Genomic DNA, 25,448 nt, shown 5'->3' on the forward strand with positions numbered 1-25,448 from the left:
CTTGCCCCCAAAGGTGGGGTGCCATAGTATCTCCCATGAGAGCAAGAGATGGGAGGACGAGGTTCATCCAGGTGGACACACATACACACACACGGAGAGCTTCCTGTAAAGTTCCTGACTATCCTATTTTCAAAATTATTTTTATTGAATATAATTGACCCATGACTTTGTGTAAGTTTACGGTGTACGATATGTTGACTTGATACATTTTTCGATTGCAATATGACGATCCCCATGGAACTCAGGTCTCCTGCATTGCAGGCAGAATCTTTGTCATCTGATCTACCAACAGGGCGTTAGTTAACACCTCTACCACAAATTGCTGACCATCTTGTTTCTGGGTCTGTGTGAATCTCTTCTTGTCCCTCCTGAGATCTCTGGTCTCCTAAGACTCTTTTTTTTTTTTTTTTTTTTTTAAGCTGTGACTGTTCTTTTTTTAAAACAAGATCTTCTTTTTAAAACATGTTCTTTTTGGCTGCACTGGGTCTTTGTTGCTGTGCATGTTCTCTGATTGGTGAGTGGCGGCTGCTCTCCAGTTGCGGTGGGAGAGCTTCTCATAGCGGCCGCTTCTCTTGTGGGCTCCAGTAGTTGTGGCTCCTGGGCTCTAGAGCACAGGCTCAATAGTTGTGGTGCAGGGGCTTAACTGCCAGATCTTCCCGGATCAGGGATCCAACCTGTGTCTCCTGCATCGGCAGGTGGATGCCTAAGACTCCTGTTGAGCCGGGGTTGGGGTGAGGATGCCCCAAGGGTGGGGGGTTCCTGGATCCCTGAAAGCAGGAAGCCTACATTTTCCTTCCTCTCCTCTACCTCAACGCAGAGATTTCCTCATCTCCCCAGACACTTTCCTGTGGGTGGGGCTGTATGAAGACAACTTTGCTGCCGGGGACCATAGAGACTGAGGAAATATACATAAACCAGGTCAAGATGCAGCCGGTAGCCTTCAAAGACAAGAGACGGGGATCCTCAGGCAATAAAGAAGGTTAGGCATCTCGGGCGAGAGGGGAGAGGTTGGGATGGGAGGAGTGAGGAGCTGAAAGTGAAGGTTGGAGGGCTCCTCCCTCCCCCCAAAAAATGTGTGTGTGTGTGTAACCCAAAGGCTCACACGCACTAAGATGAAGATCAGAGTTCCCTACTCCTTATCTTTGCCCCGAGAAATCTGTTGTGTGGAGGATTCAGTAAACCAAGATGTCTGAGCTCCCTCTCCCATACTCACCCCTGCCCCAGATCTCCGGGCAGGTTTCCTCAAGCCTCTAAATGACTTGCCCACAGCTGCAGATGACCCTAACTATGAGAACATCACTTTTACCTTCAAAAACCAGAACCGGCCAAAAGGCAGTCATTCACCACCCAAGAATAAGGGTAAGCAGCCGCCCCCTGCCCCCCAACCCCTATCACACAGCCCTGGGAGAGATCTGAGGGAGGGCACTGCAGGGACAAAGGACAGTGTGTGAAGGTCAGGGTCAATGGTGTGGGGGTGTGGTGGTGTCGAGGCTTTGTGTGATAGTGGTGGGGGGGTAGCTGTGTAGGTGATGATGAAGAGGATGATGTGACTGTGTTGGTGGAGGTGTTGGTGAAGGTCTGGGTGTCAGTGATGCTGGTGGATTGGGACGGGATCATCTAGACAGAGCTGATGAAAGTATTGATGAGGTCCTGATGACCTGTTGACAGGGACAGTGCTGGCAAGGACAAGTATTGATGCTGGTGATGGGATCATAAGAGGGCATCATGGGGACAGTGCTAGGGACAACTGCTAGTGCTGCCGGCTGGGGTGCATGCTAGTGGCAGGGTGTTCGATGGCACAGCTGCTGATGGTATTGAGAACAGTAGGTGCAGGTGAAGAGCTGTCTGTGGTGGTAGAGTCAGTGCCGATGGGCTGAGCAGCGGTGTTGGGCCCTGGAGATGAGCTGTCCTACCTCTCTCCCAGTGCCAGCCGAGCCCAGGCCACCCTTGGACACTGCCCAGGGACACCACTGGTTGCCTAAAGCCATGATGAGTCTGAACACCTTCTTGACTCTGTCCTGCATGGTCCTCTTAGCTGTGGTCCTGGTGAAGAGTGAGTGGGGTGTTTCTTTCAGTTGGTGGAGGAAGGGGCTGGGGGCAGTGTGGAGGGGTCCCCAGAAGCTGGGGAGGGCCAGTGCTGCTCCCGACTGCAGGACTCGGGTGATTCTAAAGTTTTTCTAAGGTTTTCTTGCCCCCTGCCCCACACATCCTGAACAGATTCCGAGATGTCCAGGGAGCTGGTGGTCTTGAAAGAGGAGCTCTGGAACGGTGAGGGGAAGAGTTGGGTCGGGGTTGGGGGAGTAGGGGGAGTGAAGGTGACTCTGACAACTCCAATCCACACCCTTAGTCTCCACTTCGGTGCAAGAGTACCAGGAAGAGCAGAAGACTCAGTGGGGCAACGTGAAACAGAGTGTCATGGCAGCCAAGAAAAGCATTGACACAGTCATGACGAGAATCCAGGAAGGGAACCCGAAACGGACGCAGCTGGCCACAGGTGCCCTGGCAGACCGCCCTGGGGCAAATATACCTCCGTGCCCAGTACTGGGTTGGGTGCTGGGGAATCTGGGGAGGGGACAGCAGGGGTCCTGCCCTCCCTGAGCACAAGGTTTGGAGGGGTGATGGATGTCACCCCCCCACAAACACACCCCGAGTCACTCAGGGAGTATGTATATGCTGCTGGGAACTCCAAGTACTTTGGGATTGTGTGGCATCTTTTTCGGGTTGGGGGTCGGGCAGGGAAAAGGCTTCCAATAAAGCTAAGAGTGTCCCATCTCAGCTTTTTCCTGTCTCTCCACCACTCCAGTCCTAAATATAGATGAAGTCAAGAAAACATTACAGGAAATCCTCAATACACTGAAGATGTCAAAACCAAGTAAGCTGGGGCCAGGGGCAGCAAATGAGGGGGGTCCACCGAATTTGGCTCCAGGTTCTTTTCCAAGAATGGGATCTGTCTGATCTCTGGTCTCCATCCTTCACCCCCGCCCCTACTCTGCAGGTCCCACACCTCAGTGAGTGAGAAAATCTCACAGCCCTGGCTGCACCGTGGAGGAAAGACAGCACTTCTTCCATGAAGAAGGAACATGGGGACCCACGCTGGTCTGAAGCTGCCCTTCATCCCACATGTAGAAAATCACATGTCTTGCGAATGAGTGTTGTGGAATTGCATGTGTGCATGTGCGTGCGTGTGTCAGCGTAAGCTCTTCAAGGAGGGTGGGTATTTCAATGTGTCGCACAGGAAGGTGTTATAGGTGAATGTTGATGGTGAGTGTGGTGTGCTTCCGGGTCACTGTTCACAGGCACACACGTGTGGGCTGTGGCATGGCGTGAGTGTAATTCGTGTCACTGTGTGCGGCTGTGGGGACCACAAAGGCATGTCACTCTAGGTGTGGGTGTCGGTGGCACGTGTCGCAGGCACCCATTTCACCGTCAGCGTAAACACACGCATGTGTCCTGCTGAATGTTGTGTGATGCAGGTGTGAGGGGGTGGGGTGCATGGGAAGGTATCACTGTAATTGTGGATGAGTGTCCTGTCACGCTATGCCGGCGTGAACAGGTGCGTGTCAACACGAGTGTGCCTGATTGCGCCGCCGAGGGTTCAGAGCAGTCCCTGCATGTGTCCATTTGTTTCTGCACTCACGTTTTGTGATTCACCATGATAAAGCCCAAAGGGAGACCACATGGCTTTCCCGTCTGTTTGGTACGGCTGGGGGGGCTTTGGGACCTGGTGGGGGAGGGTGCATAAGTGTGCAGACTTGGAGAATGGGAAAGGTCATGTGGGGAACACGTGGGCCTGATGCCAGGAGCCCTGGGGGCAGGAGGGGGTGTGAGAACCAATGCACCCAGTGGATCCCTGTGTGTCCATGAACCTGTACCCAGGGGTGACTGAATCCCTGCGCCCCTAAATGTTTGTGGACTGAGAGGTGCAATGCTCTTGGACCAAAACAGAAATGAAGGTTTTCTTCTGATAACAAGGAAAATGTAGGGAAAAATGAACAGACTAGAAAAGTAGCATAAACGGGCCTGAAAGAGTTAATTAATCCTAGTTTTATTTTAAATGTTACTAATCTGTAGTGTCTGTAACTCTGTCCTTCACAAGGCTAACCTCTAACACTCTCTGAATCTGTGAATTACACCCAGCACCTAACACTCTGTGAATTACATCCTGTTCCTGTTGTTTTACACTCCCGTGTAGCAAATCACCGCTTGCAGCATTCTGCATTTCAGAAAGCAGGTCGCGGGTCAATAACCCGGAGAGCAATGGACCCAATTATTGGGTTGCCTGACACTGTGTACTTAGTCGCTCAGTCATGTCCGACTCTTTGCGACCCCATGGACCGTAGCCCTCTAGGCTCCTCTGTCCATGAGGATTCTCCAGGCAAGAATACTGGAGTGGGTTAACGTGCCCTCCTCCAGGGGAACCTTCCCAACCCAGAGATTGAACCCAGGTCTCCCGCATTGCAGGCGGATTCTTTACCTTCTGAGCCACCTGACACTAGCTCTGACTGTTTTGAAATAATGCAGGAAGAAGAAAAACGCAAGACCTTCACCATTTTGATCCTTGCCACCAACCCGCACCCCCGGACTTGAAGCCCCACCTATTAGAGTTCTCCTGATTCCCCAGGGCGGGGGATGGTGTTGGAGGCTGGGGAATGGTCTTGAGGCTCCAGGCAGCTGCGTTCCCTCTTTGCCGGGCAAAAAAATAAAACTCCTCTTTCTTTTCTCCTCCAAACGTAGTCTTCGTGCTTCTGTTAGACATCGGTGCACAGAGAATCAAGATATTGACATTAATGTCTCCCTAAGTGTGCATGGCCTCACGGATATATGAGCCCCTGAGTACGGTACTGTGCTCCGGTATGTTATCTGTCCATAAAGCATGTATTCAGGAGCGCACGTCCCCTCAGAGAACTTGTGCCCATGGGCATGCACATGGACATGTTTGTCCGGAAGGTGAGCGTATGTGTGACCCAAGATGAGCAGACGCACATGTGCCTGACACAGAGACCCATGTTTACCATCAGACGTGCACTCTGAGCAGGGGATGACCCATGCCCCTGTCCCCTTGATTGTGGGCCAACCAAGGCCAGCGAGGCCCCTGCCCGTGTACCTGCGCCCTTAAGTCGGGTTCCACGGACACATGCGCCCCCCTGCGGCCGCTCTCCGGAATCGCCTCGCGCGCCCTGCCCACACGCCCGTCGCTGCGCCTGCGCACGCCCCCCCTTTTACGACGCCGTAAAGCAGCTCGGCCAAATCGGCGGCCGCAGGTTCGGGTGAGACCCCGCCCGCCGCGACCCCTCCCCGGCCCGGGCCGAGTCCATTTCCCGAACCCCTGCCCGCGGGTCTTTGGGTCCTGGGCCAAGGTCTCGGTGTTCGCAATCCCCGGTCATCCCCCACCTCGTCCCATCCGCCGGGGGTGGGGGCGCGAGGAGGGTGGGCTCCTCCCCGGTTCCGTTGTCTGGTCCACACCCGCGCCGAGGTCACGGGATCCCGGTCGTTCCGTGGCTTAGCTTACCAACCCCGCATGTCGCGCGCTGGGCCCTCTCCATGTAGGCGGCTGCGCAGCGGGGCAGGGACGTCCTGGAGTTCCTAAAATTCCCTCCGGTCCGCTTTTCATCCTCCACATTGACCCTAGCTGGGGCCCTGTCTCAGCCTCCCCAGACCCTTCCGGCCTCTGGTCCCGTCCCTGCGTAGTGGGGGGTCGGGGCTCTCAGCTCCCCTCCTGACGGTGGGTGGGTGTGTGTGTGTGTGTTACTCCGGGCCCTTGACATCCCCCATCCGCGGCCATTCTCGTCGCAGATCCAGTGTGTTTATCTCAGCATCCCCTAGGGATTTTCTCCCCACAGCCCCACTTCCGGGTCTTTCCCGCCACTGATGGCTTCTCGCTCTGGAGCGGGAGGATCACGGCGCCCCCTCCTGGCTCCGCTAACACCCCGGGTCCGATAGTCCGCCCCCTCCGTCTTGCTTCCCACAGTGCAGCTAGTTTTCTGGAAAGCACGAGGGTGGGGAGGTGGGGCTCTCAGCGCCTTCTCTGGCTGCCCCTCCCGTCTTTTTACCAACGCGGGTCCACTCCAAGAGGCATGCTTCGTGCCTGACAAATTCGGTGTGCCCGAGGCTGCGGGTTTAGAAGGGTTGCCAGCATCCTCTCCTGGCTCGCTCCATGTGCCTTCCTTGTTCCCCAAGGCCCCAGACCCTCCTGGCCCTGAGTCTCGCCACATCCCCTTTCTTCTCTCTTCTGACTTCACCCTGGGAAGTCAGCGCTGTTGCTGCTGGAGCGTGTCCTCTCACGGCCCCTCACCCTCGTCCCCTCCCCATGCACACATCTCATTACTGGCACCGGCTTGAAGGGTTCAGGGCGATGCTTTTAATGCACAAAGATCACCTGGAACTCGGGTTGGGGTGGTTTCGAGTGCCTCCTTCCGTGTGTCTCTCCTCCCACCTCTCCTCTCTATCAGAGAATGGAAGTGTTACTTGCTCAGTCGTGTCGTGACTCTGCGACCCCATGGATGGTAGCCAGCCAGGCTCCTCTGTCCTTGGGATTCTCCAGGCAAGAATACTAGAGTGGGTTGCCATTCCTTTTTCTAGGGAATCTTCCCTCCTCAGGGATCGAGCTCAGGTCTCCCACATTGCAGGCAGAGTCTTTACCATCTGAGCCACCAGGGAAGCCCTCCACTTGCCTCCCTCCCAAGCCCTCTCCTGGACAAGTGTATAAGCCTCATAAGGGAGGTATGCTTTATACGCGGGTAGATTCTCCTTTTCTTCTCATCTCTTCCCACGTGGGAAATCAGCGATGGCATACACACGGGGGGGTGGTTGGGAGGGGGTCTCCTTCCCGCCTCTGACACCCACGTTTCTTCTCCCTGCAGGGCGGCGGCATGGAGGCGCGCTTCACGCGCGGGAAGTCGGCGCTGCTGGAACGCGCGCTGGCCCGGCCACGCACCGAGGTGAGCCTGAGCGCCTTTGCCCTGCTCTTCTCCGAGCTGGTTCAGCACTGCCAGAGCCGCGTCTTCTCAGTGGCGGAGTTGCAGGCGCGCCTGGCCGCGCTGGGTCGCCAGGTGGGCGCCCGCATCCTCGATGCGCTGGTGGCTCGCGAAAAGGGTGCCCGGCGCGAAACCAAGGTGCTGGGCGCCCTGCTCTTCGTCAAGGGCGCCGTGTGGAAGGCGCTCTTCGGCAAGGAGGCCGACAAGCTGGAGCAGGCCAACGACGACGCCCGCACCTTCTACATCATCGAGCGCGAGCCGCTCATCAACACCTACATCTCCGTGCCCAAAGAGAACAGCACGCTCAACTGTGCCAGCTTCACCGCGGGCATCGTGGAGGCGGTGCTCACGCACAGCGGCTTCCCCGCCAAGGTCACGGCGCACTGGCACAAGGGCACCACGCTGATGATCAAGTTCGAGGAGGCGGTCATAGCCCGAGACCGGGCCCTGGAGGGCCGCTGATCCCCTCAAGATAAAGGATGCAGACAGCCCCCTTCCCAAGTGTGTCTTGTGTCTTGTTTGAGGGCCTCGGAGATCCCCTCAGCACCTCGACCGGGGACTTCCCTGGCAATCCAGCGGTTGGGACTCAGCACTTTCACTGCTGAGAGTGTGGTTGGGGAACTAAGGCCCTGCAAGCCACACAGGGCCCTGCCAAACAAAACAAACCCCACCATGACCCAGGGCCTTGCCTCAGACTGCTGAGGGTGGCCAGAGGCCTAATACAATGGAGAAGTGGGGTGGGGGCAGATTTGACCTAGCTTGGGGGTTGGGGGAAGTGGGGTGGGACGCCGGGGTGGGGCAGAGGGCAGAGAAACCAGGCCCAACCAAGGAGCTGCTGATTTGGCTCCAAAAGTGAAAGTCGCTCAGTCATGTCAAAGTCTTTGTAACCCCTATGGATTACACAGTCCATGGAATTCTCCAGGCCAGAATACTGGAGTGGGTAAGCTTTCCCTTCTCCAGGGGATCTTTCCAACTCAGGGATCAACCTAGGTCTCCCTCATTGCAGGCAGGTTCTTTAGCAGCTGAGCCACAAGAGAAGCCCCCTGCTGGTTTGGCTGGGGTGTGGGGGGAATGCTGGTACTTTCTCCAATCACAGCTGGAGGCCATCCATCTGCAGAAGAGGTGTGGGGAGGTGGTTATTAGGGTTCGGGCAGGGGTCGGGCTGAGGGAGATTCCTTTAGACAGGGGCTGGCTTTGCTTTATGTAAAAGATCAGAGAGTGAGCAGTTGCCCCCCTACCCCCTAGCCTCTCCCGGTTACTTTGCGCCCATAGGGGTAGGCAGCAGTAGGTTGAGGAGCGGATGTAGCTGTGCATCTAGAAAACAAGCAGAAGGTAGTTGGTTGTCAACTCCCCTCCCCGCGACTGGTTTTTAGACCCTTGCTACTCCCAGTGTGGTCCTGGGCCTTGGCATCAGCATTTGAAACCAATTGGGTGTCATCTTGGGGGCTCTGAAGGACTCCGGTACCATAGTCCTTTATGTCTCAGCAAAGAACAGAATTCAGTGAGTGGGGCAGTGATAAATAAGAAATGATTGATTAGAACAAGACACTAGCAAGGCTTTACAAGCAGGTGGGTGAGAAATGCCACACCCTGAGAATTTAACTGAGCTGCAGTTTTATAATCAAAGGAAGGGTGCGGAGGGGGAGAAGACCTCCTTTGTCTTTCTTGGGTAGACGTCATGCTTCTATCATCAGCTCCTTCTCCAGGGTGGGCAGGGGAGCTTTCTTGTCCCCATGTGGTCAAGCTAGGGCCGCAAAGTATTGTTCTTCTTGTGTGCAGTGAGCTTGTCCCAGGAATCGGTAACTTACTGAGCTCTCTGGACAGGAGGTGGGGCTCATGTCACCATTGTTTTATTGTTTTGGGTCAGTCTCGAGCCTCTGTTACATGGTTATGTTGCTACACAAGCCTGGTTAGTTTTGTGGTTAAGCAAATCTGCTTTCTTGAGTAACCATTAATTTACAGGGGTCTCCCATATCTTTCTACTTACAATCCCCTAGCAGGATTAGCTATCTAATGACCTGCTTTGTCTGTTTGGATGCGTGCATGCTCAGTCGCTTCAGTTGTGTCTGACTCTTTGTGACCTTATGGACCGCAGCCCTACCAGGCTCCAGAATCCTCCTGGGATTCTCCAGGCAAGAATACTGGAATGGGTTGCCATGCCCTCCTCCAGGGGATCTTCCCAGCCCAGGGATCAAACCCACCTCTCTTACATTGCAGGTGGATTCTTCACGCACTGAGCCACCTGGGAAGCCCCTTTTCTCTATCACATCTTGAGAGCCTGTCGGAAATGCAGACACTCGGGCCCACCCCAGACTAACCATCAGAGTCTGCATTTTAGTGAGGTCCCCAGGGGATTCCTGCGTGCACACTGGGGTGGCCACCCCCTCCCTCCACTCCCCAGAGTTTCCAGTTCTGCAGATCTGGGCCCCAGCTGGGGATTTGCATCTCTAACAAGTTCCCAGGAACTGCTGGTACTCCGGAGGTAGGGGGTGGTGTGTCGGGGAGGGGACCCATTTTGAGAACCCTGGCCCTAGCAACTTGCTTCTCAAGGGGAAATGGGCAGGCTCTCTGCAAAATCATCTGGGCGCTTAAAATAGCTTGCGGTTAATTTCTGAACATGTGAGCCATGCCTGGACACACCTTCCTGGTTCAAAAAGGTCGATGAGTACACTTCAGGTGAATTGCACCCTTGTGCCCACCACCCTTGGTCCCTGATCACTCCTTCCTCCCCCATCCCCCCCGCCCAAGGAAAGCCCTTCTGGACTTTTGGGGGGGAAATTTCTTCAAAATTTCACTTCCCCTCTCTCCCAGCCCCAAGACCTGAACAAGTGTGTTTTGAGAGGGAATCTCAGACACTTTTGCTTGGGTCCCCCTCACGGCGTATGAGAAGGGTTTTAAGGGCAGAGCAGGTGCAGCTTTTCCACTGACTGGAGGGGGTTACAAGATGGGGAGATGGGGGTGGGATGGGGGTGCCAGGCTTGGTCGGGGGCAGCTTCAGTCACCCCAGCAAGAGATGAGGCTCAGCACATTGCCAAGGAGGTACTGGGTGTCAACAGGAGAAACAACAACCCTGTGTAGCGTACAGATGATCAGGAAATGGCTAGTGGGGCGGGGGTGTTGGGGGGAGGGGAGGCAGCCCCCGGCAGCTGGGAGAAGGCTAGCTGGGGTGGCAGCCTGAACCAGGGGTGAGGAGGCAGTGGCGGTGCCTGGAGGATGGCGAGCCAGAGGCTCTGGGAAGCGGGATTTCAGAGGGAGCCGCAGGAATAACCTTCAGGCTGAGCAACCCGAGGTCCTCAGGGACCCTAGAGAGAGAGGCTTCTGGGCCCACTGGGGCAGGAGCCAGCTTGCAGGAGCGAGGGGCAGGAGGTGGGGGTGGCGGGACAAGCTCCATTCAGAAGCCCAGCAATGAAGGATGCCCTAGAGCAGCAGTCCCCAGCCTTTTAGGCACCAGAGACCTGTTTTGTGGAAGACAGTTTTTCCATGAATGGGGGATGGGAGAGGGGAGTTTGGCGACGATTCAAGCACATGAAATTTACTGTGCACTTTATGATTATCACACCAGCTCCACCTCAGATTATCAGCCATTAGATCTCAGAAGCTGGGGACCCCTGCCCTAGGGAAATAGGACGGGGGAAGGAGATACAGTTGGTCCCCATAGGATGCTGGAGAGCTTGGGAGCTGGGAGAGGAGAGCCCAGGGTCTTTTGCTCCCTGCAGAGGATAGGTAGGGACTCGGGACAAAGGGAGAAGGTTTGGGACAAGCTGAAGGATTGTTGGGCCAGGTACCTGTTAAGGGCAAGGGAAGGATGCAGGGAACGAACTAGCAGCCACAGTCCTGCAGGCTCCCATCACGGGCTCTGACTTCGGATGCTCGGGACTGAAGCCCCCAGATGGAGGGGAGTGGAGTGACGATGAACCCAGCACCGATCCTTGGTGAGGCAGGCAGGCAGCATCCTTTGTTTCACAGCCCCCTGAAGGAGGTGCCGAGAGCAAGTCGCATATCAATTTAATTCAACCGATATTTATTGAGCGCCTACTCTGTGCCAGGCTCTGGGGACACAGCTGAGAACAAAACAAAGGCCCTTGCTAATCTGAAACAGATCAGTAACTTACACAACCTGCTGAAAGGAGAAGAGGCTTTGGTACAAAAACACAGTGGGGTAGAAGGGATGGGGAGTCAGGAGGTGTCCTTTTAAATGGGAGGGAGGTGGGAGGAGCATGTGCAAAGGCCCTGTGGTGGGAGTTAGCCTAAATGTTGAAGGAGCAGTGAGGATGCTGGCGGAGGAGAACCTGGGGCGATACAGCCTGCAGGAGGGGTCCACACGATCAGAAAGAAGCCTGTGGGACTCCGGCTTTTTCCCTGAGCTGGAAGGAAACTTCTGGGGGTCTTAGGCAGTGAAGAGGAAGACCTGGGTGAGCAAGGAGGGGGCCTGCACCAAGGCTGAAGCAGGAGCGGGTGAGAGGTGAGGGGATTCTGAATGTGGCTTGACTGGGGCCTTGGCTCTTTCTGATGGGTTTGGGAGGGAGTTGGTGAGAGAAAGGTGGCGAGGGTGACGCCCTGTCGACCTGAGCAGCCTGGAGGCAGAAGCCTGAGTTCCCATGAGGAGAGGTTGGGTAGGCAGCTGTGCGCTGGCCCAGAGTTCTGAGGAAGGGTTTGGGGGAGAGAAAGATCTCGGGGTGGTGCCAGGGAGAGCGAACAGCTGAGTGGGGGTTCTAGCCCATGTGTCACTCAAGGGGTCAGCTTTGTCCCCACCCTGTTCTGGGCCCCAGGGAACCCTCCATAGGCTCCAAACGTGTGGCTGGGGCTTAGCCTGGCCCTTGACTCTTAGGATTCTGGGTGGCCCATTGTGGGTCTCTCCTCTTTCTCAAGTGGGCCCGAGAATCACATGAGCGTGTCTGGCTCTTCCTTTTCTAGACGAGAAACGGGGTGGGCAGGTGAGGTGCTTAACCAGGGGCATTCTAAGATCCTAGTCTGCCTCCCTCCATGGCCCCCCAGAGGTGTGGGGCTGACCATGTCAAATCTGGGGTTGGTGCTACCCCAGCCTCCTAGACCCTGCATGGGGGTGGGGCCGGCAGCTGAGGACCCAAAAAGGCCTCCGGGTGACCTGTCCACCTCCCCCATGAGCTTCTCCAGCCTTCTGTGTACTAGGCCCTATTCTGGACTGAGAACCACGTTCACGGCAGTCCCCTGCCTTGCCCTGCAATATTCCTGAGTAGACGTCTAGGGGTGTTCTCTGCTCCATCAGACCCGAGTCTTCATCTTCAGGCCCTGCCTAGTAAATGCTTCTTATAATGAAGTAGGGAAAAAAAAACAGGGGAACTATCCATGCCACTTCAGTTCCTGGTACTCAGAGGTGGCGCCGGGCACCAAGTTCTACAACTCCCAGCATCCCTGTTCCACACCTGGAGACCAGAGCCAGCAAGGCCCCGAGGAGAGGGCATGATGCAGGTGGGTGGTAGGGGAGCATTGGCTGCCTGAGCTGAGGTCTCTGTCCTCTGGGGCCAGGATATGGGTCTGTATCAGGAGAGGGTGAGCTGGGGATGGAGGAGCACGCTGGGGTTTCAGGTGTTCCCTGCTGCTCCCTGGAAGGCTGGGCTGCCAGGCGCTGTGCCCCAAAGGGAAGGGGGCTTCTAGCCTCCAAATTGGAGGGCAGGGGATTCTCAGATTGGGAACTCTGAGCACTTGAGGGCAGGCCAGTGGTGACGGCCCGCTGGGCTGAGAGGCAAGGGACGGGCCCTCGGGGATGTTGGTGGGGACACGGGAATGAGCCTGCTGCTTCTGCTTGCTGGGGGTCCTCAGGGTCTTGCTGTGGGTTGGGCTGTTCCTGTGTTCAAGGTGGAGGAGTGATGCAGAAGGGTGCAGCCGGAGGGTGGGCAGGGGCACCCAGGGCCAAGGTGGCAGGCCAACGCTCAGCACGTGGCCAGCCGGTCGCACACCCAGCCATGAAGTTCGCTTCCACAGAAGGCGTCATTCCACTTCCCAGAGCCCAGCATCATCACGCAATTCTCACCCTGGCCTGCATCGTTGGGCTCCCCTGGCTGCCAGTTGCTGGAGCAGAAAGCCTTCAGGTGAGAGGATGAGGAAGGAGGAAGGGTCCCCTGGGCCCTCCCCACCCCATCACTGGATTCCCATCACAACTCCCAGCAGCCTGGAGATACCACCCTCCCTCCCCCGAGTCTAGTCTGAATCCAAACCCTGACCATCTCCCTTGGGTTCCATCCAGAAGCTCCCCAAGGCACATACCCCCCAAAACCCTCCTCTCCCAAGACAGAAAGGCTCCCCTCCCCTCCTCTACATTCCCCCCATCTTCACCTATAGTCCAGGGGCTGGTTGTCCATCCAGATAAACTCCCCTTCAATGTCCAGGTCCCGAAGGCCAATCCAGGAGCCCCTCCAGTTGGCACGTTTGGTCAGGAAGTCCTGGGGAGGAGGATAGGGCTAGAGGGCTGGGGAGACGTGCCTGGGTTCCCCCGCCCTTACCCCACAGGAGATCGGGGTGGGAATCTGCCACCTCCCCTGCAGAACCCAGGCCCACCTGCTCCTCTGGGCTGTGGATGCTAACCAGCCGCCCGTGCAGATTTTCACAGGCGTACCGGGCCTGGATCCATTTCTTGGCGCCCTCCCCGAAGTAGTAGCACTTCTTTTGGAAATAGATCCATGCCTCGGGGCACGTGTTGCACACAGAGCCTGGGGTGGAGGAGAGGCTGAGGGGGGCAGCTGTGGTGGGCACCATGGTGGTTGCTGTCGTAGTTGCTGTGGTGCTGGGCACCATGGTGGGTGCTGTCGTAGTTGCTGTGGTGCTGGGCACCATGGTGGGTGCTGTAGTGGATGTTGTTGTCGTGGGTACCAAGGTGGATGCTGTGTTGGGTACCATGGAGAGCGCAATGGCGGGTGCCGTGGGTACCACAGACAAAGTGGGTGGCAGCATCTCTCCTGGGGGCTGGGCTGAAAAGCAGATCAACCCCAGGGCCTAACAGAAAGTCTCCTTCTTCCCTGGAGCTCCCGTGTTGATGTACATGTGAGACCATCTCCACGGCAGGGGCACCTCAGCCACCACCACCATCAGCACACACCCCCCCACCAACTGTCAGGAACATCATGATCACCAGCACCCCCACCACAGGTACCCACAATGGCCAGCAGCATCTCTCCACCACCAACTCCACAGCCAGTGCCAAGCCAGCCACATCTTTGTCTCCAGTGCCAACGGCACGAGGAGGCCAAGACTGCCAGCATCACTTTCCCCACTACCATCCCCACCAACAGCTGCCCCCCACAGTAGCCCTCGCCACCATCATGGCCATCACCCCCCAACCAGCACTCTTGGTGACTTTCTGGGAAACTGAGATGATTTTCTTCTAGTTGGTCAGGGGAGTCTGTGGTGGGGGTGGGGTAGGAAAAGACTGGAGGGCTGGGTCCTGACGATCTCCATCAGGGACCACCGTGGTCTTTCTTTCCTTGCCCCAACCCCAAGGAAACTCTCAGCCAGTCATCACCACCAGCCCTGCCAGTTGGGAGGTTAAAACCACTCTTACTGGACTGACTCTCTGCTTATTTAAATGAGATTTTCTTAGAGTGAAGTTATGGAGGGCTCCATAGCTTGGGTGGAATTCTTCTAAGGAGCCGTGGGTCCACCAAACTCTGAAGAGCCCTGGGGAGACTTCCCACACATCGGACTGTAACCAGAAGTCAGCCCTCTGGCGGGGGGTGGGGGGGGACAGCGTTAAAACAGACGAGGGCATCTCTGGTCCTTCAAGATAACTTTGGGGGATGATGCCCTGGCTCTGGGTCACATGATCATGGAGAGACAGCCACCGAGCTGGGCTCAGAACCCAGGCCATGGGGCCAGATTTTGGGGGAGGGAGTCGGGTCAAAACGAATGAGATCCAGGTTCCGGTGTAGGGGAAGGGCACGGTGGGGTTTCTTGCTGGGATTCCCACAGCCACCCCAGGTCCCAGGGGACAGGACTCCACACAGAGCAGAGATCCTTCCTCTTCTCTGACCCAGCAGGGGCTTCCCAGAGGGGCGAGGGGGTGGGTCTTCAGGCAGGAACCCCCAGCTTCCACCCCAGGTTCCAGGCACAGTGATTGAACACTTTCTGCACTTTGCTGGGACCACCCCTATGACCCTCGGGACTGCCAACATCATCTCTCTCATTGTCACCCCTGGGAAGACCCCACGGTTCCCCTGGTCTGCACTGCTGCGAGGTTACTCCCCCTTTTGCCCCCTGGCTGGGTCAGACAGTCCTCCATGAGGGCTGTGGCTGAGGGCCTCCTACCCACGACCCTCTCCTGAGTGGAGATGGGCAGAGGTGAGATCAGTAAAGAGAACCCATTTTTGGTGAATGCTCAATGTCTTTACCTGGAGGAGGAAAAAGCTTGGAAGCCCCCCACCCAGGTCAGTGGAGGGGAGCTGCTGGAATCAGAAAGGGTTTTCTCTGGTGTCCCCATGTGGGTCCAGCCACACACACACGAGCACACACCCATCCACACTGTCATGCTCACACCTCTACTGCAGGCTGGAACAGGTCGCACCCAAGGTCTCTTGCATGAGCCAACAAGCCCCCCCCCCCCCCCCCCCCCCGACCCGCCACAGAGGTGCATGCTCACCGTTGGCAGCGCGTAGCTCGATCCACAACTTTCCCACCTCCTCTTGGAGTCTTCCCAGTGAATCCAAAGCCTGACGCATCTCATTCAAGCCTTGAGTGGTTGGGTCAGGGGTAGGGGGGTAGGAGTCAAGGTGTTTGTTTTTAATTTGCGGAGGGGCGGAGCACAGATCCAGGCATACCTCCCTGCCCCCTACCCCCTGTTCCTCCCCAGCTGCTCACCGCGGGACTTCAGGTCACTCAGGTCAGCTCGAAGACCATCCAGGTTCCAGGAGAGCTCAGACTCTGATGGGGGTGGTGGCGGGGGCAGGACTGGTGTCAGGGATGATGCCCCCGAGCTGTACAGCCCCGCCTTTGCTCTAGAACCCAAGGCCACACCCCACCCCGCCCCCAGCTCTCACCCTGAGATTCCATTCTCTTCTGTTCAGTTTGGATTCGTTCCATGTCCTGCATCATCTGGGCAGCTGGTTGCAGGGGAGGGGGCTCAGATCAGATCAGATCAGTCGCTCAGTCGTGTCGGACTCTTTGCAACCCCATGGATCGCAGCATGCCAGGCCTCCCTGTCCATCACCAACTCCCGGAGTTCACTCAGACTCACGTCCATCGAGTCAGTGATGCCATCCAGCCATCTCATCCTCTGTCATCCCCTTCTCCTCCTGCCCCCAATCCCTCCCAGCATCAGAGTCTTTTCCAATAGGTCAACTCTTCGCATGAGGTGGCAGTGGTAAGCAAATTCTCAGACTCACCCCTTAGTAGTCCCTTCCTGACACCTCCTCTCCCACTCTCCACCCCCCAACCCCGCCACCAGCATGGTCTCTTCGCCTGAGTCTTTAGAGTCACCTGCCCATTTTGCAACTCATGGAGGGCTGGAGCCCTGTGTCCACATGTTCATCCATCCTCCTTAGACCCCAAGCTCAGCTCACTCACCCTGGGATTTCTGGGCCATCTGGTCACCCTTTTGTCTTTCCAAGTCTTTGGACACCTGAGAGACTGGAGCAGGGGAAGAGAAGACCTGTTGAGCTAAGAGCGCAAGCTGGCGAATCACCCCCCACCCCATCCCAAGTGCACAGACCCCCAACACATCATCTGGATGACCGCAGCTGTTGCTTAATTTAAAAGCAATTAAAAATTGTTCTTAATTCCAAGGACACGAGTACAAGCAGATCTGCTTTTATTTCTCTTGGCAGCTAACGCATGTTTTACAAGACAAAGGTCTGTGGCGACCACAGAAAAAGTCTGTGAATGCCATTTTCCCAGCTTCTTTTGCTCCCTTCCTGTTTCAGTGTCACATTTTGGTGACTCTTGCAATTTTTCAAACTTCTTCATTCTGGCTGTCTCTGTTATGATGGTCTGTGGTCAGTGATCTTTGGTGTCACTCTGATAATGGTTTTAGGGTACCAGGAACCACACCCATTATGGTGAACTTAATTGATGAGTGCTCTGTGTGTTCTGACTGCTTCACTGACCAGCGGTTCCCCCATCTCTGTCCCTCTTTTGGGGCCTCCCTATCCCCTGAGACACAACAATACTGAAATGAAGTCAATGAATATCCCTACAGCAGCCTCCAAGTGTTCAAGTGAAAGGAAGAGTCACATGTCACTCACTTTAAAGTAAAAGCTAGGAATGATGAAGTTTAGTGAGGAAGGCACCTGGAAGGCTGAAGCAGACCAAAAGCTAAGCCTTTTGTGCTGAACAGTTAGCTGAGTGGTGAATGCAAAGGAAATGTTCTTGGAGGAAATTAAGAATGCTACTCCAATAAAGACACAAATGATGTGGAAGTGAAACAGCCTCATAGCTAATACTGAGAAAGTTTTCGTGATCTGGAGAGAAGATCAAATCAGCCACAACATTTGATGAAGTCAAAGCCAAAGAAGCCTGAGCGCCATAGAATTGATGCTTTTGAATTGTGGTGCTGGAAAAGACTTGAGAGTTCCTTGGACTGCAAGGAGGTCAAACCAGTTGATTGGAAGGACTGATGCTGAAGCTGAAGCTCCAATACTTTGGCCACCTGATGCAAACAGCCGACTCATTGTAAAAGACCCTGATGCTGGAAAAGATTGAGGGCAAGAGGAGAAGGGGGTGGCAGAGGATGAGATGGTTGAGATGGCATCACCAACTCAATGGACTTGAATTTGAACAAAGTCTGGGAAATAGTGAAGAACAGGGAAGTCTGGTGTGCTGCAGTCCATGAGGTTGCAAAGAGTTGGACATGACTTAGTGACTGAACAACAACAAAGCCTTCTCTAGAGCAAGGCCCTAACTCTCAGCTGAGAGAGGTGAGGAAGTTGCAGAAGAAAAGTGTTCAGCCTGCAGAAGTTGGTTCATGAGGTTGAAGGAAAGAGGCCGCCCCCATAACATGAAAGAGCAAGAAGAAAGTAGCCAGTGCTGGTGTAGAAGCTTCAGCTGGTTCTCCAGAAGATCTAGCTAATTCATGAAGGTGGCTACACTAAACAAGAGATTTTTGTTGTAGATGAAATAGCCTTGTATTGGAAGAACATGCCATCTTTCATAGCTAGAAAGGAAAAGTCAATGCCTGGCATCAAAGCTTCAGAGGATGGAACTTCCCTGTGGTCCAGTGGTTAATAATCAGCCTGCCAATGCAGGGGACATGAGTCCAATCCCTGGTCCAGGGAGATCCCACATGCCTCAGAGCAACAAAGCTACTGCAGCCACTGAGCTTGCATGCCTTAGAGCCTGAGCCCCACGACAAGAGAAGCCCCCACTCTCCACAAGTAGAGAAAGCCTGCGTGCAGCAATGAAGACCCAGAGCAGCCAATAAATAAATAATTTTTTTTAAAGCATCCAAGGATAGGTTGACTCTCTTGTTAGGGGCTAATGCAGCTGGTGACTTTCAGTTGAAGCCAGTACTCATTTAACATTCTGAAAATCCTGGGGCCGTTAAGAACTATGCTAAATCTACTCAGCTCATGTTCTATAAATGGAAGAGCAAAGCCTGGATGACAGCACACCTGTTTACAACACGCTTTACTGGGTATTTTAAGCCCACAGTTGAGACCTACTGCTTAGAGAAGAAAGATCCTTTCAAAATATGACTGCTCATTGGCAATGTATCCAGCCACGCAAGAAATCTGATGGAGACAGACAAGGAGATTCATGTTGCTTTCATGCCTGCTAACCAGCATCCACGCCATGACCTATAGATCAAGGAGGCATTTTGACTTTCAAGTCTTATTCTTTAAGAAATACATTTCTTAAGACTAGAGCTGCCATTTCGTAAGACTAGGTGGCCCAGATGGTTAAGAATCCTCCGCTTGCAGGAGACCTAGGTTCGATCCCTGAGGGTTGGGAATATCCCCTGGAGGAGGGCATGGTAACCCACTCCAGTATTCTTGCCTGGTCATCCCCATGGACAGAGGAGCCTGGCGGGCTACAGGCCAAGGGATCACAAAGAGTCAGACATGAATGAGCGACTAAGCACACCGAGCGGCCACAGATAGTGATTCCACTGATGGATCTGGGCAAAGTCCGCTGAAAACCTCCTGGAAAGGATTCGCCACTCCAAACGACACGAAGAACAAGTGTGATTCATAGGAAGAGTCAAGCTATCAACGTTAGTGGGAATTTGGGAGGAGTTGATTCCAGCCCTAAAGAGGGTTCAAGACTTCAATGGAAGAAGTCACTACAGATGCGATGGAAACAGCGAGAGAACTCGAATTAGAAGGGGAACCTGAAGATGGGCTTCCCTGGTGGGAAGAGTAGAGACGGTAAAGAGTCTGTCTGCAATGCAGAAGAAGCAGGAGACCCAGGTTCAATCCCTGGGTTGGGAAGATCCCCTGGAGAAGGGAATGGCAACCCATTCCAGTATTCTTACCTGGAGAATTCCATAGACAGAGGAGCTTGGCCGGCTACAGTCCATGGGGTTGCAAAGAGTTGGACATGACTGAGTGACTAACACTTTCACTGAAGATAGGACTAAATTGCTGCCATCTCAGAATAAAACCTTCCACCAGCAAAAAACATTACGACTCGTTGAAGGCTCAGATGATGATCAGCAATTTTTTTAGCAAGAAGGTATTTTTACATTAAGGTATGTACACTTTTTTTTAGACCTAATGTTATTACACATTTAACAGACCACAGTATCATGTAATCATAACTTCTATATATACTGAGAAACCAAAATATTCCTGTGACTTCCTTTATTGTGACATTGGCTTTATTCTGGAACCAAGCCCTTGATATGTCTGAGGTCTGCCCGTACTCAGGAAAGTGCAGGCAAGAGTCCAGTGAACCTGTGTACCCTTCCGCCACCCAGAATGAGATGCAAAAGCAGCAGGCATTTCTCAAAAGCTCACTGGACTCAGTTCTGAGCTCTTCAAAAGTCTTTTTTTTTTTTTTTCCTGCCTCTTAGCACTAACACGATGCCTGTTTTACAGGTGTGGAAGCTGAGGTACAGAGCAGGTAGGTATCAGTTCCATTAGGCACAGCTCAGACCCTCCCCTCCAAGAGTCTCTGGGTTTTCATCCCCCACCCCATCTCCTCGGGCGAGCATAGACTGACCCTTAGATCCTGGGAGAGACCCTGGAGCCCAGACTTTGTCTGTCATCCCACACTAGTCAGTGGCAGAAGCAAGACAAGAGCCTGGTTTCTGCCCCCCTGCTCCCCCGCGCCTCCCCACTCAGCCCCTCCATACCGTTCAGGGCAGCGGTCTCCTCCAGCTGTTTTAGATTTCGTGCGTTTTCCCAGTCTGGAGCATGGGAGAGGGGGTGGATGAGGGAGAGGAGAGGAGAGAAAGGATGTATTTCGGGTGTTCCCATCCATCCACACCCCACCTGCCAGCTGGAGATGGAGGTTTGGGGTGGGAAGTGTCCCAAGGTGGGAGATCAGGGAAATTGGGCTCCCCAGGATCGGAGAGTGGGGGTCAGGGAGGGAACATGAGATGGGGGTCTCAGGGGTTAGGGGTGTCCTCACGCCACAAGAGAAGCAGAGTCAGCAGCCCAGCCCATAGCGCCGTCGTCACCAGTGCCAGCAGGGCCAGCTGCGTTCCCCTAGAGCAGCACGGCCTCCGCCTTCTGGAAAATTTCGTGAATTCTGCCAGGAACACGGGGAGCAACAGGGAGTGAAGGGTGAGGCTAGGCTCCGGCTCGGCCGGACGTCCCATCACCCAGAGTCCTAGGAGCTCGTCCAGAGCCCACAGTGGAGCAGAGGGCCTCAGTGGACCCCGAGCCTCCTCCGGACATTTTACCCACATGCTGCTTTCATGTCTGTCAGCGATCGCCACCACCCCCCATCTTTGTCCGTCTCTGCATCTCTGAATCTCTTCCTCTGCCAGTCCAGCCCAAAGACGGCTGCTCCTTCTGCCCACACTCCAGCAGCCAGCAAGCCTGACGTGGCGCCATGTCACTGTCCAGAGAGATGGGTCTGGGGGCCAGGAGCTGAGATCCCCCGTCCTCCACAGACCCCCCTCCTCAGTTGGCCGACCTATGCCCCTTCTCCCTTGTATGGGTTCAGCTACCTGTCTGCCCCCAATGCTGGCTCCCCACACCATCTCAGGAAGACTGGGTCCTCCTTCCTGGGCCCCCCGGACCCCCATCCCCAGCCCTCACCCTGAGACCTATTCCCTAAACACCAGACACTGGGTCTCAGTTCTTCCCCAAATCCAAACTCTTCCCTCACCCCCTCCGGGCTCCCCCAGAACTCTACCTTGCTGCCCCATTGCAGGCCCGGGTCCCCTCCCCTCAGCCCGGCTGTGAGGAGTCATTGTGTTGGATTCCACTTGTTCTGAGTCCCCTTCATATGGTTGTTGGTCTATCGGGCTCCCCCGTGCCCCAGCTGGAGCTGGGTTTTTTTTTTTTTTTTTTGGTCTTGAGGGTGTTGAGTCAGGGAAGGGAGTGGCCTGAAACTTCCTTTGTCTGCCTGGCTCTGTGCCACGAACCCCAGTCAGGGCTCACCTCCCTTCCCTTGCCGGGCTTTTGCTAAAAAATCACTCTTCATTCCAAATAGGGACCTTGGAGCCCCGCTCCTCTCCTGGGTGGAAAATAGGAGGTCAGAGTTCTTGATTTGGCCAGGGTCAGCTTCAGAGAGTTCACTCACCTGAGCAGGAACTTTCCTCCATGGCAGCGCTGCTTGGATTCTCCCAGTGATGGGGTGCTCACTACCTGTCAAGGCAGCCCACTTGACGGGCACAGTGGCGGCCGTTCTGGCTGGGATCTGGGTTTTAACAGGGGGTGAGGGTTAGATGTCAGGTTCTAGTCACTCACACAGGCCAGCACCTGGGACTTGAGTGCAGTGACCATTGGCTGGTTTTGTTTAGTCGATGACTGGAAATCAATGCTGCAGTTAAGTGGGGGATGCAACTGAAGTGGAGGGTGAGCAGCCTGAAGCCAGAGGTGGGCACCCAGGGGTCCATCACACATAAGGCGCAGAGCAGGTGTTCCATCAGTGTGCACCCGAGTCATCTTGGCAAGTGGCTTAACCTCAAAACCAATTTCCTCATCCACCACATGACAAAATTAAGGTATTCTACTCCATAGGGTGCTCTAGGTGAATGTGTAAAGTGCTTTGGGACATAGCAAGCACCGAAAATACCATCAGCTATTGTTACTGTTGCTGCCAGTGCAACCTCAGCCCAAGACTCAATCTTTCTGAGCCTCAGTTTTCCCCTCTGTAAAATGGGGCAACCCATGAGCCAGGGTAGGACCAAATGAGATAACAGTGGACTTAAGGCTTGTGGCACAGCCGCACACAGTGGGTCTTCAGGTCTTAAATATCTATATCAAGCATCCATTCTGTGCCAATTCCTGCTGGGAAATGCAGACTGTGTCACTCAGGCCTCAGCTTCCTTCTCTTCCAACACGCCCAAGGCATTTTTAAAAGTCTCTTGACTCTAAAGTACCTACTAGGTGCTGAAGAGCATGGGCTTTGCCATCAGAGAAGCCTGGGGTCCACCAGCTGCCCTGCCTTGCTGGGTGACGATGGGCAAGTTGCTTCCTCTCTCTGAGTCTCAGAGAAACGGAGAAGGGGTCAGCCAGGCTGTCGCTCAAACTGGGTCTTTCGCCATCCTGGAGGAAGCCAAAGGGGTCACCATCCTGTGGCCGGACATGCCTGAGCCCGTGCTGACCAGACCTGAGGCTGAGTCCTGGCTTCTCCCTAGACAAACGGCTCAGTTTGCCCATCTGTAAGCTGGGGGCGAGCGACAGCACTGGCTTCCCTGGAGGCACATTGGAGGTGCTGGTGCACAGTAGGTGAACTGAGGGACCCAGAGGGGAAGGAATCTGCCCGCCTCACACCGCGGCGGGACTGATGAACCCAGGTGAGTGACCCAGGTGAGTGACCTCAAAGCCTATTGGCTCCACCCCAGGGAGACATGACCTCCTGGTGTGTGTGTGCTGCCGAGGGCTGGCGTGACAGGGTCCTGTGCCAGCCCACCTTTCTAACACAAGACTCCTTCCCCTGCTTACAGCCTTCATAGCTCCCCAGGGTCCGGCACGATCAGACCCTCATACACGCGCCGAGCCCATCTTTCTTGCTCAGTCATGCCAATCAACTGGGTTTCACTTCCCTGAACCTGGCCCCTGCACACACCTGGCAATTCCATCCCCACCTGCCCCCCTGCCCACCATCCGTTTCATAGTCAGTCCTCCTCCTGGTCATCCCCTGAGACTCAGTCCAGAGGTCGTTTCTTCCAGGAAGCCTTTACACTTTCCACAACCATCACACACACACACACACACACACAGTCACAGACTCAGAGGCACGGACACACAATCACATGTGTTGTGCACTCACATGAGTTTTGAATGTGTTGCTGTCCTCTTGGTCAGCTGGGGCCAATGGAGGCAGGAGCCACGGGCTTGGTGAGGAGTTTAAACCCAGAGAGGTACTTTCTCCTGAAACTAGATTCACCCACTGCTTGTATTTTCACAGACCTAATTATGGGCTTGCTACCCGGATAACCCCAGTCCACGCATGGCCTCCTCTGAAGCTCCCTGCCACCTGGCCAGGTCTCTGCTATGTTGAGCTCCATCTCTCAGGTGAACAAACTGAGTTCTGAGGCACTAAGTCACCTTCCCAGAGTGCCAAAGGAGCTAAGTGATAGAGTCAGGATTTGAACCCCAAAATGACTAAATCATGATGCTGGGAAGAGGGAGAGAGACACACAGAGAGAGATGGAGAGAGGAATGGAGAGAGAGGGGGATGGAGAGAGAGAGGGGTGGAGAGAGAGAGGGATGGAGAGAGAGAGGGAGAGAGAGAAAGAGAGACAAGGAGATGGAGAGAAGGAGAGAGAGGGAGGGAGGAGAGAGGAAAATAAGGAAGGAGGGAGGGAGGGAAGGATGAAAAAGAAACATACATGAGATAATGTGATAACCTTCCCGTCAAATACTGAGAGTTTTGTTATATGGTTTATTTTAGTAGCAACCCATGTTGGGCACAGTCCTCTGTGTCTTATGCATTAACAAATGTAACATTCCTGACCAACAACCTTATGAGGCAGACCGTTTTGTTACCAATGCTGTCTTACGGATGAAAGATGGGAAGCACAGAGAGGGTAAGTAACTTTCCAAGGTCACACAGCTCACAAATGGCAGAGCCAGGATTTGAACCCAGGTGGTGTGGGTCCTGAGTCTGCAGCCTTCCCCACCATGCACCTAGCTTTGTACTGACAGGGAACTTCCTGACACCGCATGCATCCTGCTCTTCCTCCCTGAAATGTATCTCCTGATCCTTAACCCAGGGCTTCTCAGTGGGGAAACGTCTTGTGCTGAACTCCTGGTTGGGCTGTCTCCCCGCCCCAGGCCTGATGCTCTGCCTCTCAGAAAGATGTCCACCTGTGCCCACCGTGTTCCACTTCCCAACCACGACTAGGCCAGGCTGTCCACCAAGCAGGAAGGGGCTGGCTGGAATGTCCCTGGAAGGCGGACTGCAAGATAGCAAGCACTGTGTTTGCTCACCTGTCATTGTATCCCCGGCTTGGGGATGGGTAGCCTTCAGCACTTGTCTACTGAATGAATGACCCTGGTGGCCTGAGGCTGCTCATACTGGGCCCCCAAGTGTCCCTTGCAACCTTGATCCGGGCTAACTGTGGGGGCCTGAACCCTTGGCATGGTTTGCCAAGTGACAGAGGAGAAACACTTTAAGTTGGGGAGAGAGTTATCAGCTGGGCATCAGAGAGAGGTCACAGGGAGCCACTGGGTGGCCAGAGATGGCAGGAAGCCTGGGGAGTGGGGACCCTGGGGAACGTCCATGGGGGCCAGGTGGCAATGGGGACAATGGTAGGGGCTGTCACCTGGTCCAGGAACCAGAGGAAGTGGCCAGGGGCAGTGGTTATGTAGATGGAGAGAAGCAGGTAGGTTTGAGATGAGATGGTCTTGGTGATAGGAAAAAGATGGGGACGGGTGCTCAGAAGATGCTATGGAAAATGACCAGTCTCGGCAAGAGTGTCTGGGTGGACAGGCGGGCAGTGAGGACACCGGAAGAGGAGGAGAAAGTTTGGGAACAAGTCCTGCTGGGCTGTAGCTAGGCCTCAGGATGGAGTCCTGGATACAGGCTGCAGCTGGAGTAGAGGCTAGTGATGGAGTCTGGAGTTTCCCAGCTTCTGACAGCTCTGCAGATGGATGCACCTTGCCCCAATCTCTACTGGTGCCCACTGGTCCTCCGTGTTCTAACTGGGGCTCGAGGGCTCACTACAGTCCTGGGTCCCCACCAAAACTCAATTTAGACAAGAGGATGTTTGAAGGGCACGCACCCCCCCGCCCCCGACTCTGGGGGCGGGGGACCGTATCACAGACCCTGCTCCCTCTTCCCTTCGGCAGTGACAACCCACGTCTCTCACTGACGTTAGAGGATAAACAGGAAACCACACGGATGTGGGCTGTGACCCGACGGTGTCGGTTCTTCTTTCAGGGTCAG

At 54.9% G+C, this 25,448-nt stretch overlaps 3 protein-coding genes across 13 annotated transcripts; 2 read left to right on the plus strand and 1 right to left on the minus strand.

Annotated features, from left to right (window-relative positions):
- Positions 1 to 740: 740 nt before the first annotated feature.
- Positions 741 to 4,729, plus strand: MCEMP1 (mast cell expressed membrane protein 1). Of its 3 annotated transcripts, none has more exons than XM_061422333.1 (7): positions 746 to 979; positions 1,225 to 1,359; positions 1,925 to 2,053; positions 2,218 to 2,268; positions 2,348 to 2,494; positions 2,804 to 2,872; positions 2,996 to 4,729. In XM_061422333.1, the coding sequence occupies exons 1-7, from the start codon at positions 862 to 864 to the stop codon at positions 3,010 to 3,012; spliced, it is 666 nt and encodes a 221-aa protein (XP_061278317.1). In that variant the 5' UTR covers positions 746 to 861; the 3' UTR covers positions 3,013 to 4,729. The 3 variants fall into 3 exon arrangements, with proteins under 3 accessions (XP_061278319.1, XP_061278317.1, XP_061278318.1); XM_061422334.1 differs by having other exon boundaries at positions 825 to 979; positions 1,270 to 1,359; XM_061422335.1 differs by lacking the exon at positions 1,925 to 2,053 and having other exon boundaries at positions 741 to 979.
- A 453-nt stretch (positions 4,730 to 5,182) lies between these two features.
- On the plus strand, positions 5,183 to 7,471 carry TRAPPC5 (trafficking protein particle complex subunit 5). Of its 4 annotated transcripts, none has more exons than XM_061422336.1 (2): positions 5,183 to 5,267; positions 6,861 to 7,471. In XM_061422336.1, the coding sequence occupies exon 2, from the start codon at positions 6,870 to 6,872 to the stop codon at positions 7,434 to 7,436; it is 567 nt and encodes a 188-aa protein (XP_061278320.1). In that variant the 5' UTR covers positions 5,183 to 5,267; positions 6,861 to 6,869; the 3' UTR covers positions 7,437 to 7,471. The 4 variants fall into 4 exon arrangements, with proteins under 4 accessions (XP_061278320.1, XP_061278321.1, XP_061278323.1 ...); XM_061422337.1 differs by having other exon boundaries at positions 5,202 to 5,261; XM_061422339.1 differs by having other exon boundaries at positions 5,266 to 5,357.
- Positions 7,472 to 10,974: 3,503 nt separating this feature from the next.
- On the minus strand, positions 10,975 to 23,460 carry FCER2 (Fc epsilon receptor II). Of its 6 annotated transcripts, none has more exons than XM_061422329.1 (11): positions 23,328 to 23,460; positions 21,633 to 21,749; positions 20,511 to 20,630; positions 20,233 to 20,286; positions 16,506 to 16,568; positions 15,980 to 16,042; positions 15,801 to 15,863; positions 15,583 to 15,672; positions 13,509 to 13,918; positions 13,287 to 13,411; positions 10,975 to 13,022 (listed from the first exon to the last, which is right to left on the minus strand). In XM_061422329.1, exons 2-11 carry the CDS (start codon positions 21,652 to 21,654, stop codon positions 12,884 to 12,886), a joined length of 1,149 nt encoding a protein of 382 aa, XP_061278313.1. In that variant the 5' UTR covers positions 21,655 to 21,749; positions 23,328 to 23,460; the 3' UTR covers positions 10,975 to 12,883. The 6 variants fall into 6 exon arrangements, with proteins under 6 accessions (XP_061278313.1, XP_061278316.1, XP_061278311.1 ...); XM_061422332.1 differs by having other exon boundaries at positions 13,287 to 13,393; positions 13,509 to 13,660; positions 23,328 to 23,457; XM_061422327.1 differs by lacking the exons at positions 21,633 to 21,749; positions 23,328 to 23,460 and adding an exon at positions 21,243 to 21,605.
- Between the last annotated feature and the right edge of the window lie 1,988 nt (positions 23,461 to 25,448).

The sequence above is a fragment of the Bos javanicus genome, chromosome 7, assembly GCF_032452875.1.
Source record: "Bos javanicus breed banteng chromosome 7, ARS-OSU_banteng_1.0, whole genome shotgun sequence".
NCBI lineage: Eukaryota > Metazoa > Chordata > Mammalia > Artiodactyla > Bovidae > Bos > Bos javanicus.

Bases quoted from the DNA above. Each gene is read 5' to 3' on its own strand.
- MCEMP1 (XM_061422333.1), top strand. From the start codon at position 862: ATGAAGACAACTTTGCTGCCGGGGACCATAGAGACTGAGGAAATATAC. The intron at 1,360-1,924 runs GTAAGCAGCCGC...CCTCTCTCCCAG, and splicing joins TTCACCACCCAAGAATAAGG to TGCCAGCCGAGCCCAGGCCA. The intron at 2,269-2,347 runs GTGAGGGGAAGA...CCACACCCTTAG, and splicing joins GAAAGAGGAGCTCTGGAACG to TCTCCACTTCGGTGCAAGAG.
- TRAPPC5 (XM_061422336.1), top strand. From the start codon at position 6,870: ATGGAGGCGCGCTTCACGCGCGGGAAGTCGGCGCTGCTGGAACGCGCG.
- FCER2 (XM_061422327.1), bottom strand. From the start codon at position 21,300: ATGACTCCTCACAGCCGGGCTGAGGGGAGGGGACCCGGGCCTGCAATG. The intron at 16,043-16,505 runs GTGAGTGAGCTG...CCCTGCAACCAG, and splicing joins GATGGCCCAGAAATCCCAGG to CTGCCCAGATGATGCAGGAC. The intron at 15,864-15,979 runs GTGAGAGCTGGG...CACCCCCATCAG, and splicing joins GAAGAGAATGGAATCTCAGG to AGTCTGAGCTCTCCTGGAAC.